Here is a 16,918-nt window from a genome sequence, read left to right on the forward strand (position 1 = left end):
AATGCTGTAAATAGAATGTATTTATCCACCTATCTACCCTAAAATTAGGTGTAAATATAATGTAAAGATGTAAGTCGATGGAAATGCCCAACAAAGACAGAAGTGCGTGTGCGTGCATGTCGGATCTATACTGAGTATGCATGTCTTCATATGTGAATGCATGTGCATGATTGTTTATTTATTTACTTATTTATCAAAGTGTTTTAGTTTGAGATTAGGCCTAGACGTATATGTATGCTATTAAACGTCAGTGAAAATGCCCCACAAAGATACAATTACATGTGTACCCGTGAGCATGCGTGTCTGTGTGCGTCAGTGCGTGAATGCGCGTGGATCTTTTATTGATTTATCTACAAAAACTAATTCAGTGTCTTAGATTTGGTATAGGTGCAGCCGTATGTTATTACACAAGTCAATGTAAATGCCCCACATAGATAGAATTACACGGGTACGCGTGTGTATTTGTGCGGGACTGACAATGCATGTCAGTGCGTGAATGCGCGTGCATGTCTCTCTTCCCTCTCCTCCTCCTCTCGTCCACGTGACCTCCTCCTTCCATTCCCATGGCTCGGATTACCGCCTGGCTCAGCTCAGCGGCAGCAGTAGCGCGCGCTCCCGCCGCAGCGTCCGACTCACGCGCTCTGTCCGCGCTCTGTCCGCGCTCTCTGCTCCGGTGTCGCTCCGTCACTCCATCAGTCCGGCTCGGTTGGAGAAGATGACCGTGATTCCTGCACTGCCATCTGTGAGCTTCACCTCCTCGCGCAGGGAAGAGAGGGAGTGAATCTCTCTCTTTTCTCTTTAAATCGGGGAAGCAGTCGACGCTCAGCACTCATTCAATCTTATTTGCTCTGTCTTTTTTTTTTTGTTGTTGTTGTTATCCCTTCTCTCTCTGCGCATTTTCCCATCCCGTCTTTCGTTTGGGGGGAAACCGCAGTGTTATCCCAAACGGAAGGGAATACGGGGGCATCGTTTTCGTGTCAGGCTCAGTCTTTCTTTTCCCTTTTCCTCTCTAATCATGGAAAACATAAATGTGGAGACGGTGGAGAAGGAGTGCGGCGCGCTCGGTGGACTCTTCCAGGCGATTGTCAATGACATGAAGGTGGGTTACATCCTGTAGCTACGTCGGTGATTAATGTGCAGCATCCAGTGCATTCGTGTGTGTGTGTTTTTTTTTTTTTTCGTGCATCACTTGCAGATCTGCATCAGATTCCAGCACCGCATATATCATGCACATTCGTGCACTGCGCAGGTGCGTCGGCGCATGTTAGAGTTTTGATAAAATAATTTGATATATGGTGAGCTACATTGGTGAGATCCTTGATTTTGGTTGATATGGGTTTGATGGTGACTATTGTAACATACCTTAAAGGAACAACATTCCTCTACTATAGGCTAATTGAAACAACAACAAAAAGAGGAAGCATTGAATTCCCCAAAACCAATGAAACATCTGCTGCTGAATAAGCATATACAACCTCACCATTCTGTGCCATCCAATCATGGTTGGTGCTCTTGCCTTCTGCACTACAGAAAAGGTACCTGACATCTTGATTGATGAATCTTGATTGGGTTAATGTATCTAGTGTCTATTTTAAAGACGCACAATGGAACAGATACATGGCAGTTGGAAAGATAGAAAGCTTAGGGCTGTGGGTTTCTCCTGGATATGGTCTGTCCTTCCATTTTTGGGTGCTCGAGACAATGAGCTGAAAGGGGATATTGACTTAGAGGCTGTAGTACACCAGATCTACCAAGGTTCTGAGTATCCATGTCTTCTCCTCCAAATAGGAATGCTGTATCTTTCTATTTCATGCCCACTTTCTCTATTCCCATTGGTTTTACGTTTTGACTTTGTACACACACTGATCTTCTTCATCATGCTGGATACCGTAGGTTGCATGCCACCTATGCACCACTGGATTGCAAAAATATGGGTCTAAACATGACTCACCACATTCTGTCGTATGTTGGAATAGGTTTGTTGTACTAAGTCACTGGGGTCAGTGTTTGCACTGAAGCACAAATGAGGCCACAATGAGGTCAGTGTTCCACTGGGCACTTGTTTAACTGGCACAGATGTGTTTTCATTATGATGACCTTTGTGCCAGGTCCAGGTATTGGTATTGGTTTGGCCTTCTGCATATTCGAGATGAATGGTACAGTAGTTAAATTTGTGATCTTAGATCATAGCAAAATGATAGATACTATAAACAATGAATAGATGTTTAAGATATTTCAGACATGGACCCTGATCTTCTAATCTTCTAATTCTTCATTCAGCATGCTCTCATTTTTAAATTTGATCATTCATTGGCAGATATATTCACTCTGGTAAGCTTGGTGACATTTCAAAGCTCTTTGAAAGCCATGTGGAGAATTTTTTACGATTATAAAATCAGATGAACTCATAGAATGCTGCTTGTTCATTGTGGTGGCGCTTGTTCTTTATATGAATGCTGGGATTGCTTCAGAACCACAGGGAAGTTATTAAATGCCTTTCCGGATGCTACAGTTTCGCTATGATTCTACAGAACATTGAGTAATCAGCCATCTGGTTTCTGTGGATGTGCAGACTTCAGCACTAGTGATTCCTTTGTTGTATGAATGAAATCCATGCTCTGTATGCATGCATAGTTTGTCTGGTTTGCTCTTGGATTGTGTAGCTTCGTGCCCGCGTTCCTTTGTTGCTGGGGGATGGCACCCTGAGGGCATGACTGCGCTCTCCTTATATGCATCTGACAGCCAGCATGCTGTCTGGATGGCCTTTGTTCTGGTGGACGAATACAGTAGGAACCCCATCAAAATATTGAGCTGTGGCCTAAATCCATTGTATGTCAAATTTCCTTTGAAAGTGTGCATTTGAATGGCTGGAGATGAACAAGTATTGGCTATAAATAAAATGGGCATATTATAAGATTTATGCTTTGCAACTGAGAACATGAACTCCTTTAGAACAGATGTGTTGATTTATATGGATGACCTTGTGTGCATATTTGAATGTGTTGGCCTTCAGATGCTCTTTTTTAAAGGATGGACTGTAACAACAGCATATTGATTATGAGCTTGAATTATTGGTTGGAAAAATCAGATTTTATTGCAGGATGGAAGAACCTCAAGTCCCAGTCTTTAATCCAATATTTGAGAAGCAAGGGGGCGTATTCTGACCACCCGGGCTAGAGGTGAATGATGCAAGCGCTCATGTGTTTGCCAGCTGGACATGCTATATATCACTCCTGTTTACATTTACAGGCCTCCTGCTGAGATGTGCACACCAGCGTATAGAGAAGAATCACTCAACACATACATGTACACACACAAAGGCAGCTCAGCTATGTATGAGCTGACTCGAAGGTTAGCCCTCAGTCTGCACAGGACTCATCTGAAATGTAACTTCATCATCCATTTAACTTTTTAACCATTTAACATATGTTATTTATCCAATAACATATTCACTAAGAAGGATCAACACCAATGGCAAATGAAACCATGGCTTTAATTGGTTCTAATGTAATCTGAGCTTACTGAGTGCACAGTATCCACACAAGCAGTGCTATTTGCAGGGCTGAAGAACGTGTGAACAAGAGCATGTGTTCCCCTTCTCAGTTCCACCCAGTTTTTTCCCAACCTGACAATCCTAGTGAGACTACTCATGGACTTCCACTTATTTATTTAGTGTGTAGGGCTGCTGTATCATTCGAGCATGTGTTTCATTGGCCCTTCTAAAGGCTTATTAAAGATGAATTGTCCCGCCTTGGAAGGAGTTGTTTTGGAAGCGAGCCAGCTTGGTTAAGGCGTTGTTGGACCTGTCAAACTCATTTTGTCTCTTCCATCTGCTGACTCTTGGGAAACCTCATAAAGATTGATCATTCTGTGTAGTAGTAGATGAAATATGCCTGCTTTTGAACTCATTCCAAGGGTTGTAGTATTCAATGAAAATACAGTTTTCTATCAGTGACATTGAGGTGTGGTGATGTTCTTCGTGCTTTTGTGGCTTTTGCACAAATATAAGTTTGGAAAGGAAAAGACATGGAGTTCCTTGAGGACATTTCTCCTTCAACCCATTGCCATTGTAAATGCTACATCTTTACATGTATTAAATTTTTCACCAGGTTTTAGCTGCAACAAGTCAGGATTTATTATCATATTCAATGTAAAGAATTGTGCAGATAGTTCAACTACTTCTGTGTTCTATTTGAGAGGACGTTGTCTAGGTAGAGAGCATTTGGGCAGGATTAGCGCTCAAGTCTGTCCCTGTTGGAGTAAAGGTTATGGGCAGGTTCCAAACTGAACCAGTATTGCATGTATTCTTCTTGTTGAAGACATGGCAAGTTTTCTATAAGTGAAAATAATGCATTGACTCTTCAAGTACAACCTTGCGATAACATCGTTGAACTTTGGAAAACTTTGTGATAAAGTGCTAGGCACAGTTCGGTCATTTTTACAGCTTGATTACTAAGTATAAATGGCAGCATTTAATTTAGTTGTTGTTTAGCGTTGATTTGATTAGCTTTCTCAATTCTACTGTCATCATTTATACCTTCATTTTTCATTTGACACATTGTGTATAAATACAAGCTGATAGCTCATTTTAGCATCTAGCAGCTGAGTTGTATGACCGCTTTACTTTACAGAACTTGACCAGTATACTATGTTCGTCTTAGTTTTGTCAATGTTTCCATGTATTTCCCCGCCACAGCTTTGGCTATGAATAAGTAGTTCCAGATGGAATATGAATGATCAGCTATCGTTGTTGTCATCTCTGTAGACCATAAATTCCTGCCCGCAATGTCACTGTGACCCAAGTGTGATCACTTTACCCAATGACTTGACAATGCTTATGACTCTATTTCTACAAAAAAAAATGTTTTGTTGTGAGGCACTAGGATACATGTATTCATTGGGTAATTTATTAATGGGAGGTATGTCAATCTCTCAATGCTTATTCATTGACCAGTAACTAGCACTAAGGATGGACTCATTCAAACAGAAACAAATGAAAGAATTTGGCCATTTAGGATTAAAGAAATGAAAGAGAGAGAGAGAGAGAGAGAGAGAGAGAGAGAGAGAGAGGAGGAACAGCAGTTTTCCATGGTCAGTGGTTTCCATAATTCAGTACAACATGGTCCCCGGCTGCAGTGCTAAATGTAGGAGCTAGAGATCATTTGCTTTTCTCCATCATTCACTTATTTGTTCACGGAAGTGAGTAAGATGTACAGACTAAGACAAGCTGCCTGTTTTTGTCCTCAGCCCGGAAAAGACCAAAGCCAATCAGCTTGACTTTAAAGTAGTAGCTCAGCTCATAAGATGTCTCTTGGAATCCACCAACCTATCAATGCCTCTCCCTCAGACGAGTCATGTGTGCTTCTATTTTCCACATTCATTTGTGTAAGAGGTGGGGGAGGGGAGTGTTGGAAAGGGAACACAAAAACGTTCCTCGAAATATATCTTCTGCTGTGTGACATCTGCAGTGTCAGGTTCAGCAGACATCTTTATCAAACTTACTGCCTTTATATTCTGGGCCTTGATGCTTTGTCAAACTTATGATATTTTGACAAAAATATGATTTTTTCTGTCACCTCTGTTTCCGTATACATCCTGAACCATATCCAGTTTACATCCATTCCCTTGCCAAAATGCACTAGGCTGAAAACAACAACTTTTTACCAGAAGCATCACCATGATTTAACATGATCCCCACCATATAAGAGATGATATTGTACAAGTAGAGTTTCTTCCAAATATGTTAAGATTTCATTAAAACGTGACACGAGTCATAACAATGAGATGAAAAGATGCCTTACTGCTGCTCTGGCAAGCACCGCATTACCTATGACTACCTACATCTCGCATGAAGAGTGGTTATGGCTGCGAAGTAAGGAGTGGTGAAGTGAAGAGTTGAAATCTTTGAAAATGGAAAGTGGGTGTGAGATTTTGAATGAATAGGGAAACATTTCACTTTTTGTGCGTCTGTTTACATACATGACTGTCCCATCACAACGTTTCTCTAGGCTATTGCTCTGTGTAATCATGTTGTGTCAGCCTTGTGATGGCTTGTGGCAGAAGCCAGCTACTGCACTCAGGCACAGTTATTAGGAGTCAGCGTATCGTCACATAACAACAAAAATTAAAACGAAAATTTGATGTCAATATATTCCATATATTGGATATGTTTTGGATTTAGAATCTCATTTATTTGTGGAATATATCAGATGTGAAAAAATTACATTCGAGCTTTGCAACAATACCCGATATGTCTGAAGTGAGAAAAAAAGGAATTGGTTGGAGAGAAAGCAGTAATGAATAATGAATTGAAAAAAAAGGTGAATAAATTAATGTATTATGTCAAATATTTCAATGGGGCTAACGATTCATCAGACCCGTTGCCACAAGGCATCTACATTATCACTGGTTTTCATTAGTGTGGCGAAATCTCCCTTGTTCATAAATTATGCAGCAAAGTCTTCTTTTCATCTGACAACAACTTACTGCTGTCTGCTAATGTAAACTGAGGGCTGATTTGCCAAACACAGTGTTTAAGAAACCTAATGCACAGTGGGAGCCCTGTTATCAACATCACTGATATACTGTTCCAGGTCATGTGTGTAAAGACTATAGCTTCTGTTTGTGGACTTACAAACACTGATTTATCATGGTGTTTCTCTTGAGAACTGGGAAACAAGGAATTTAGCAACAAAGCTCATTTTATTTCTTTCACTTGTGCTGCTCTTTGAGTGTCTGAAATGGTTCTGGAGCAATGGAATCATGCTAATATGGTTTCACTCATGTTTCCCTGAATTGCCCTGAAATCAATAGGAAAGAAGAGAGAAATTAAGCTGCGTAGTGAGCTATTCATTTCTGTAGCAGAAATGAAAATGAGTCATTTGAGCACTGACAGAATTTGTCTTTTAAACTCCCAGGCAATGGCTGCTCAATAGCTTTTCATTAGTGGAGAAATAAGTGGAGAGAGACTCTTTGTTTGAGAAGATAAGCAATTGTAGAGCCCTTTCAGAGGGTATAGACATATATGGGCGAATTAAGATAGAGACGGGTGTGCAGTGATTTATACAGCAAGAACATAAGAAACATTTATTCATAGCAAAAAAAAAGAAAAGCTTATTTTATTTAGATGTGATATTCTGGAAAATGGAGAATGATATACTGCACTGTACAAAAGTCCTCGGTAGCAACTGTACAAGCTTGAAATAACACCACCCATTTATAGAATATGGTGTATAACATGCAACACCAATTCCAAAAAAGTTGGGACGCTGTGTAAAATGTAAATAAATGCGAATAAAAACGGAATACAATGATTTGCAAATCTCATAAACCCACATGTTATTCACAATACACAGTAGAACATAGTAAACATGTCAAATGTTTAAACTGAGTAAATGTACCATTTAAAGGAAAAAAATAAGGTAATTTTGAATTTGATGGCTACAATACCTCTAAAAAAAGTTGGGACAGGGGCAACAAAAGGCTGGAAAACTAAGTGTTACTAAAAAGAAACAGCTGGAGGAATATTTTGCAACTAATTACGTTAATTGGCAACTGGTCAGTAACATGATTGGGTATAAAAAGGGTATCTTAGAGAGGGAGAGTCTCTCAGAAATAAATATAGGATGGAATCTGGATGGAAGCATATGATGCTCTAAAACCTTTCAGCATTGATGGTGCCTTTCCAGATGTGCAAGCTGCCCATTCCATAGGCACTAATGCACGCCCATACCATCAGAGATGCAGGATTTTGAACTGAGCGCTGCTAAAAAGCCAGATGGTCCTCTCCTCCTTAGTCCTCTTTAGTTTAGAGGATGCGGCGTCCATGGTTCCCAAAAAGAATTTAAAATTTTTATTTGTCTGTCCACAGAACAGTTTTCCACTTTTCCAATTTTAAATGAGATTTGGCTCAGAGAGGACTGGATTGTTTCTGGATCATTTACTCATATGGCTTCTTCTTTGCATGATAGAGCTTTAACCAGCATTTGTGGATTGCATGGCAAACTGTGTTCACAGACAATGTTCTGGAGGTGTTTCTGAGCCAATGCAGTGATGTCCATTATAGAATCATGCCTGATTTTAATGCAGTACCGCCTGAGGGCCCGAAGATAACGGGCATGAAATATTGATTTTCACCCTTGTCCTTTGTGCACAGAGATTTCTCCAGATTCTCGGAATCTTTTGATAATATTATATACTGTAGATGATGAGATATTCATAGTCTAGCAATTGTATGTTGAGGAACATTATTCTGAAATTGTTCCACAAATTGTAGACACAGTTTTTCGCAGATTGGTGAACCTCTGCCCATTTTTTATTTCTGAAAGACTCTGCCTCACCTGTTGCCAATTAACCTCCAGCTGTTTCTTTCTAGTAACACTTACTTTTCCAGCCTTTTGTTGCCCCTGTCCGAACGTTTTTGAGACGTGTGGCGGCCATCAAATTTAAAATTACCTTATTTTTTTTCTTAAAATGCTACATTTACTCAGATTAAACATTTGACATGTTTTTAATGTTCTATTGTGAATAACTACTGGGTTTATGAGATTTGCAAATCATTGGATTCTGTTTTTATTTACATTTATTTACATTTTACACAGTGTCCCAACTTTTTTTTGGAAGTGGGTTTGTATAATATAATGGCAGATGGTGAATTTAACAACAAAAAAGTTTTTAAAAGTTCTTTCGATAAATAAGGAATTCTACCTTCCTAAAGGGGGTCTACTTGGCATCCTTTCTGAAAGGAAAATCCTCAGTAATAATTACAAGAATTCCTTGTTTCTTATACATTCAAACTAGCACTCTTAAATTCTCTTCACTTTGTCCCCCTGGTGGAACCCAGCAATGTTGAACCCTACAACAATGAGTTTCACTTTCAGAAAGGGTTCCAATTATAGCCACCTTAAGAAAAGTGGAAATCATTCGAACTCTGCAGGAAGTATGTTTATGCATACTCTTAAACAAAGTTCCTTATTGGCTTTCTGGTACTCCTGAGATTTGAATGTGAATAATGCTCTGATTACTAGCTCAGAACTATCTACCACATTAAAGTACGTTATATATAGAACTCAAAAACAGAGGTTTGTTTTCATTTCACAAAATGGTCCAAAATTGGGCTGCAACAACTAATCGATATAATTGATAATTAAAATAATTGACACCAAATTTAATTATCAATTAGTTGGTTCAGTGACATCACTTCACAATGATGAGAAACACATTTCTATGATTAAAACACATCTGAAAAACAGCAGAGGTCACAGAGTGAGCTGCTGCAGGAAAAATGCATGATCCAGGTCGTCCTAAAGCATGAGAATGTTCTATATTAAGCATGTCAAACAAACTCGTAAGTGTATTAACATGGCTTGTTGTGTCAAATGCTGCGACAGATGCTTGTGCTGTTTAATTTGCTCCAGTGCAGAAATGACATTTTTACCTTTATATCCTTATCTGTAATTGTTAGAAATTCATGCCAGTATTTCCAATTTATATAAAGGCTCATCCTGACAGTGTGTGAGTCTCCATTAAACTTCACTGAATGCGTGCGAGTCCACGCATGCTCTTCAATCAAACCTCAGCTCAGATTAGGACTGCTTATATTTTTTGTTACGCCATGTTCTCTTTAGTATAGTAAAATCTCTTCCACTTTGTCTTTCTACAAAAATTAGCAGCAACACACCCTTCAAGACCATTTCCTGAAGACATTTTTTGCCAGATGCATTTGATTTGATTTGGTTCAGTTTCTTAAGGAAGTATTCATTAAGATGGAGATGGGTTTCCATTAAGATGGGTGTTGTACTGCATTTCAGACATGAAAGGTTTCTTTAAATTTCTCATTGGAAAATTTGGAATATTTCATGCTGACAATGTCCTTGTTGATATAAAACTATGATTACATGTAGGGCAGTGTGGATAGTTTGGCCACATTCCTCCAAGGACCTTCTGATTTCATCTGTGGATTTAGTGCATCACAATATTTATTTATTTTTTATGTAGTCCTTTTTGTATGCATTGATATTTAGTTCAGTCTGGAAATCTTTTGGCACCTATTAAAGCCAAAAAATAGAACTGCGAAGAACTAATTTCATGAAAGCATCCTGTATTTATGCTGCTGTCCTGTGCTTGAGCAATACAGACATTGATTATGCAGCAAATTGTCTGTGAACATCTAGAAAAACAGTATGGATTGCTGTGTGTCCCTACATTTTGCCATTTAATTTAGTGTCATTCAAATTTTTCTCTTTGTGTATACAAAATCTTCATGCCAAGCAACTTAAAAGAGATGCTTTTGTCTTATCCTTTGCCTGTGTTTTATCATTTGTTACCCTTCTGGCTGTCTTTGTCCTGATAAAAATGCACTCGTAATACCATTTTTTTCTGCCTGTTTAAGCTAAAGATAAAATAGCCCACTTCCTTTATTTCCATGTACAGCCGAGCATCTCTTTCTGCAGAGAGTGTGTGACTCACTCTTTTACTTTTTATTCTATTCTTTTTTACCAATGGTTTGTGGCATGTTTGGCAAACCAGGAAAGAAATAAGGAGAACACAAAGATGATGATGGGATATAGCAAGAATGAAAATGATCTTGGCTTGAGGGATTGCTCAGCTCTGAGATTAGCTCAGTGAATATGCTAATGAGGTATGAATGAGGATCTGGACATAGAGGGAGTGGACCATATCCTCTTATCTCTTCCTCACAAACCCTCTTCAGTATGATGGACCTCAGGCCTTAACACCAGAATAGAGCACTTCAAACAGTCTGGGTGTGTGTTTAGGGTTCCACTGGGAATATCACTCTCTGGATTCAGAGTGAAATGTCTGACATCAAACGCGTCAATGAGACGGCAGATCAAACGAGATGACTCCAGTTTCGCGGCATTACCATGGACTGTGCTCTCTTTTCAGTTCTGCACGGGTTTACTGCTTCTTTATTCTCATCTTTTTCCTATTTTGTTTTTCCTTTGTCAGATGTTTTATTTTTAATGCAAAGCATTCATATTACTTGTCCTTTTTGGCCATATCTGTCTGTCTATTTTATTTTTTTTTTTTGTTTTGTTTTTTTACATTCTTTTCATTCTCTCCTTTCCTGTTTCGTCTATTTTTTGTCTGTTATTGATCTCCAATTCATATATATATATATATATATATATATATATATATATATATATATATATATATATATAGTTTAAGTGTTTGTATTAAAATAATTTCCACTGAGCTGGCTATTGCTTTCCTCCTTCTCTCTCTCTCTCTCTCTCTCTCTCTCTCTCAGTTTATTTTTATTACCTTTCTTTTTAATGTCATGTTTTGTTTTGGCATTTTCCTGATATTTTATCCCTTTTTCGCTCCAACTGTCTGTCCACATGTCTGTGCTCTACTATTTGGACAGGATAAAGTTTCCAGACATGCCTGTTAAGTCAAGCTGCTGAAGGACAATTGAAGTAATTATAATAGATTCGGACAGGATAAATCATATTGTGTCATCACAATGTATGCACATTTAATATGAATGCAAACTCACTGTTTTGAACTTTATTATAACTGCTTGTTTTAATACTTGTGTTTCTGTGTTTCTCATTTATTATTCTTATTATGATTGTGATTATGGATTATCCTAATTTGTTGCAGGCGTCCTGTGTATTGACCCCCACAATAGACATCCACAGTTGTCATTTACCTCATTATGGCAGACAATACCTGTCAAACCTTGTAGGCTATCTGTGGAGCATTGCTAGGAACTCACTAATGGACCTAAAACCCACAGAAGTGTCTCTTCTGACAAATCATTTTGACTGTGGTCTGTATTTTACGTAGACCAATATATGTCCTGTATTTTAAATTTGGCCAGTAGCATGCTTGGTTTTGGTTTGGCTTCACAAGGAGATTACAGAAGTGGAGAGACAAAAAAAGTGTCAAAGCTGTTTCCCAAAGGATATAACAGATTCTTTACCAAGAATATTAATTCATGTTAATTCAGATGGGATATATATCACTTGGGGTTATTTCTATAGGTTCTTTTATAGTAACTAAAATTCAGACCCCACCTCATGTAAAACGAATCCAGTCCATATAGGGCTTAAATCACTACTATCTCTTGCTTTCTTTGTCTACCACTCTTTCATTCTTTTTTATTCCCCAGTCTTATTTACATTCATACAATCTTGCTACATTTTGGTGTTTCTCTCCTGTCCTTATATGTCAGAACCTATGTTTTTATTCCAAAATGAGTCCTATTGACCATTTTATTCTTATTGCACCCATTTTTGTTTCTCCCCTTTGTCTGTCATTCTTTCATCATATATCAGAAATCATTATAGAAATTGCTATTTCCTGCCCTCTTTGTTCTCCTGCCCCTCTCTTTCTCCCTGTCTACCCCCATAAAGTATTAAAGGCACAGGGGCATGATGTCGTGCTGACGCAGGAGGGGGTACAGTCGCATTGGGTTGGTGAGGCAAGGTGGAGGAGAACACCGTTTTAGGGGGTTTGGGGTGGTGTTAGTGAATTCTGACCTCCAGCTGTGTTCTCGAGTGAGGTTAATTTCACCCATCAGCACACTCACTGCGTCACTAACAAAGAATGACCTGATCAAACACACCTCCTCATCTCCTACCCTCACAGGTACACACAGCAAGAGATTAGGCTGGATAGTGTGCATTCCATACTGCAATAAGTTGTAATTTTACTTGGAATTGTGGACAGTAATTAATTCAAGATGGTAATCAGTAGTGTGTTCCTCTGATTGTGATCTGAATTTAATACTGTGCTTTGTAATGGCTGGGACATACTGAGGTGCCATTGTCCTTAATAACACGTCACAGGGAGCACTGTGCCCTCTCTGTTTCCGTGGTAACAAGGCAGATCCTTATCATGGGACTCTTCTTCCTGCAGGCCAAATCACACCCCAACAAACACTTTTACACACCGCACACAGGATGTGTAAATCACACAACACATGACTAAACTTGCCTCTCTGATCTACACCTAATGGAGCTGTGTGATTGAAATGCTATGCATTCACGTGAACACAAATGTCACAGCTGTAACCCTCTGACCCCTGTTTTACTAAAAGTGTTACGAGATACAATAGATCGCGGATAGAGTCCCCATTCAAAGATTACAATGCTATCAGAATTCTTGTAAACACAGATCTGCTTAGCCTAACGTGGACCTTTGTTCTGTTGCAGTGTTCATATCCGGTCTGGGAGGACTTCAGTGCCAAGGCTACCAAGCTGCATGCCCAGCTCCGGTGAGTGCCATCTATACCTGTCATTACAGAACAAGCCTTATTATTGCAGGCTGAGGAAAGATATTGTCATTATATCATGCACTTTCTTTGTCTCCTTTCTTAGAACCACTGTGCTTGCAGCAGTGGCTTTTCTGGATGCCTTTCAAAAGGTGGCAGACATGGCAACCAACACACGAGGTAGGACTGTGTGTATGTGTGTGTGGAGTGGTGTGTGTATGTAAAAGAGAGTAGTTTTAGACTTGCTGGAAAGCAGAGAATTTGGGTTTTCCAGAATTAGGCATTTTAGAAAGATCAGTCTATAGTCTTTGTGGCATATCCAGGTTCCAGTGGAGGGCCAAGGCACACCAAGCTTTTTACGGCTAATTCTTTTTGTTTTCTTTCTGTCAGCAACTCGCTTTTACAATTATATAATCATTCAATTTGATTCTTATAGCATAGAGTCTCATCATAGGCATACAGCTACAAATACACATAGGCAGTATCATTTGTGACTGCAATATTTTAAGTCAAGAGTTTTAAGTCTGTAATCATGCCATGTCTCTTCCAAATACCAAGCACATAAGCATTAAAGCTTGACATTAGCCAGCTCTTTCATTCAAACCACACAAAACTTGTGCTTCTCTTGTTTGTCCCTTCATGCAATTTGTACTTTGATTTGACAATATTTGCAGTTTCTGAGAAAATGAATTACTGTGAAAGTAATCCACCTGGTTCATGCTTATTATAGCCACATTTTTATTTCATGTGTGGCTTCTCAATCACTGCTGATGACGTTCCCTTTCCAAGGGAACTCAATGTTGCATGAGCTTCCCGCTGTGGGAAGCGCCCTCATGCGTGACCCTCATCTGAGGCTTGTGTAAAATCATGCCTATGAAATCTGCCATGATCAGGTGACGTAGCAATTAAAGCGCGTTGTGTGATATAAAACGGCACCTGTAAATCACACCTTATTACCTTCAGCGAGACTGCATATCGGTCATTTGTGTGAACTTGTCATTTCTTTCTTTTTTTTTTTAAAAAAAAGAAAAATCTCTTCACTATTCTGTCCCTTTAGAAAAGACAAAAAAGAGAAAAGTATGAGTGAGAGTGACATGCCTGGCTCCCGTTTCATCACGGGGGGAGACGGACACACTTTCTGTGTGAAGTGTCTGGGAGTGGAGCATGCAACAAGGCCCTTGAGAGGGCTGACTGTGTGCATTGTGAGCACTTTACAATCAGGCAGCTCCGCTCGCGCCAGATTTTGGAGCTCGTGTCGCCACTCCTCCCACCGTTATGGAAAGCCAAAACACTGTCTCTGACTCCGAGGAGCCAGAAGGGGAAGCCATTGCACCGAAAACGGAATGCAGCTCTCAACCATATAAAGAGTTGCTTGAAGTGATTACTAGGACAGTAGAAAAACTTAATCTAGACTGGCCCAGGGTTGAGGAAGCGGCTCGTATTAGGCTGGACGAGTGCTTTCTCCCCAGTGAATATAACTCTCCCTCACACCACAGAAAACTCCCCTTTTTTCCAGTAATGCATGATAAAAATAGTGGTCCTCGGGCTTTGGTCTTTTTTAACAGGCCGTACCCTCGGTATGACGGAGTGGGTATTCTCGTTCCCATTGTGTTATGCTAAACTCAACGTCGAAGTTCCCTTTGAAAGGTAACGTCTGGGTTACGCATGTAACCCTGTTCCCTGAGAAGGGAACAAGACGTTGCGTAGCTTTGTCATATCAGAGCAGGCCTGCGAATTGTGTCTTCGCTTCAGATAATAGAGGCTGATGGCGCGGTTCACAGGTGCCATATTTATATCACGCGACGCGCTTAATTGCCACGTCACCTGATCATGGCAGGCCTATAAATAGGCATGATTTTACACAAGCTTCAGATGCTGGTTGCGCATGAGAGGTGCTTCCCATAGTGTTATGCTAAACGCAACGTCTCGTTCCCTTTTCAGGTAACAGGGTTACATGCGTAACCCAGACGTTTTCCCTTGAGAAAGTTTTCTTGGCCTTAATAAATGTATTCATTGATTAAAAAGTGCAGTTTATTTTTGAACCATTGAGCTGTAGATGAAGTTGGTAGAATTTTGACACTCAGTGACAAAAAAGGCTGAAAAATTGAAATAACTATAATGAACAAGAACAAAGCTTTTACTCAAAGCTGGAGACAGACAGAGCAAGAGATTGTAGGTTATTTTTGGTTGCGCCAGTCATTGTTATGAAATGGAGCTGTGATCCTTTAGGGAAACTGGCTGATGAGAAAACTGGTGTTAAAGAAAACACTAAAAACCACTTATGACCTTAATAGTCTGCCTTCTTTCCTTTGGTCTCTCATTTGTTTTTTCTGTCATCTCATTTTAATCTGCCTGAGGTTATGAATATATATCCTGTCTCACTGAATGTGTGTATATGAGGCTGAGGAAGTGTGTTAGGGAAATGCAGACGGGCCCGGAGTTTTTAACGAGGTGACAGGCTTTAGAGCTTATCCTGTGCTGACTCTTAAAACTGTGAGGGGCTTGTCTGACCTCTCCTGCAGACCAAGACTGCATATGGAGAATGCTGAGAAGTAAGAAGAAAGAATATGGAAGCAAATGCTCATTAAACAGTCAGGGGTGGAGGAAGGCAGAGCATCACAGTGCTCATGGCCTGTGGAGAATGATAGTATGGAGTTGGAAGGTTTTTGCTGAAAAAGTAAATATAAACTTTGTGTGTTTTGTTAACAGTAACTTTGAGATCTAGACTTGAATTAGGGTCATGGTTATAGTAATTTAGACAAGTGGTTGGGACAATGAATAATAGCCAGGGACTCTATATTTTGTTACAATGGTGGAACTCACAAACTATCATTATCAAACCCAGTTATTAGCTTTTCATAGTTATTATGAAAATTAAGCTTGTTATTAAGCATTGTAGACTGGTAACTTGCATTGAAATGGTTTAATTCAAACTTCACTAACTCAAAAACTAATAGGACACACATAATGCCAACTTGGACATCATGTGTTTGGGCAGTAGAAAGGTCAGTAAGAAAATTGTGTATGGCACCAATAAATAGCCAGAATATTATTTTACACATTTAAACAATGAACCTAATATTTGAAGAGCAGGATTATGGTCATAAAATAAGTCTGAGCTGAAGGAGTCTTTGGAATTTACTTTACAGTTAAAGGCGTCCCTAGCTACAAATAGTTTGAGAGCCCCTGTTTTGAACAAAGCTATTGGTCACTGATTTAGTGATTCGAAGAATGGACCAGAGCAGACATTTCTTGTAAATCCATGTCAGAAATTCAAGTTTATAAAAATGTGGTTTAGGTCCATTGGCATTTGGAAGGTCTTAGATTTAGTCTATTGCAGGTTCACTAGCTTGTTTTACTGATTGAACACTGATAGAACCTGTTTTGAGAGCGTCTAACAAACTGGGAAGTAGTTTGCATCGAAACTAGCATTTGATGGACAACAGCAAAAGTTGCAGGCATAGTGAATTTTTACCTTCAGGCAGGTGGGAGCAGACATAAAGATTGGGAGACAAAAAGAGAGAGCACGTAACTGCTGTGACTTCTACTTAATATTACTAGTTTCCCCAATGTATTGTTTCAAAAAGAAACCATAGGCCGCCCTCTTATTTGACTTGTTATAGCCTAAACTAATTACCTAAAGATTTCGTGTGTTCATTATCTTATTAACAATGC

At 39.4% G+C, this 16,918-nt stretch overlaps 1 protein-coding gene across 2 annotated transcripts in view; it reads left to right on the plus strand.

Annotated features, from left to right (window-relative positions):
• Positions 1-290: 290 nt before the first annotated feature.
• mtss1lb (MTSS I-BAR domain containing 2b) overlaps positions 291-16,918 on the plus strand; it is a 77,962-nt gene continuing 61,334 nt past the window's right edge. Inside the window, exons 1-3 of one of the 2 annotated variants that reach the window (XM_053616585.1) lie at positions 291-1,099; positions 13,185-13,246; positions 13,350-13,423. In XM_053616585.1, the coding sequence (XP_053472560.1) occupies positions 1,016-1,099; positions 13,185-13,246; positions 13,350-13,423 (220 nt within the window). In that variant the 5' untranslated portion in view covers positions 291-1,015. The remainder of the gene's footprint in view (positions 1,100-13,184; positions 13,247-13,349; positions 13,424-16,918) is intronic. The other variant, XM_053616586.1, reaches the window with a different exon arrangement.

The sequence above is a fragment of the Ictalurus furcatus genome, chromosome 27 (genome assembly GCF_023375685.1).
Source record: "Ictalurus furcatus strain D&B chromosome 27, Billie_1.0, whole genome shotgun sequence".
In the NCBI taxonomy this organism is placed as follows: Eukaryota; Metazoa; Chordata; class Actinopteri; order Siluriformes; family Ictaluridae; genus Ictalurus; species Ictalurus furcatus.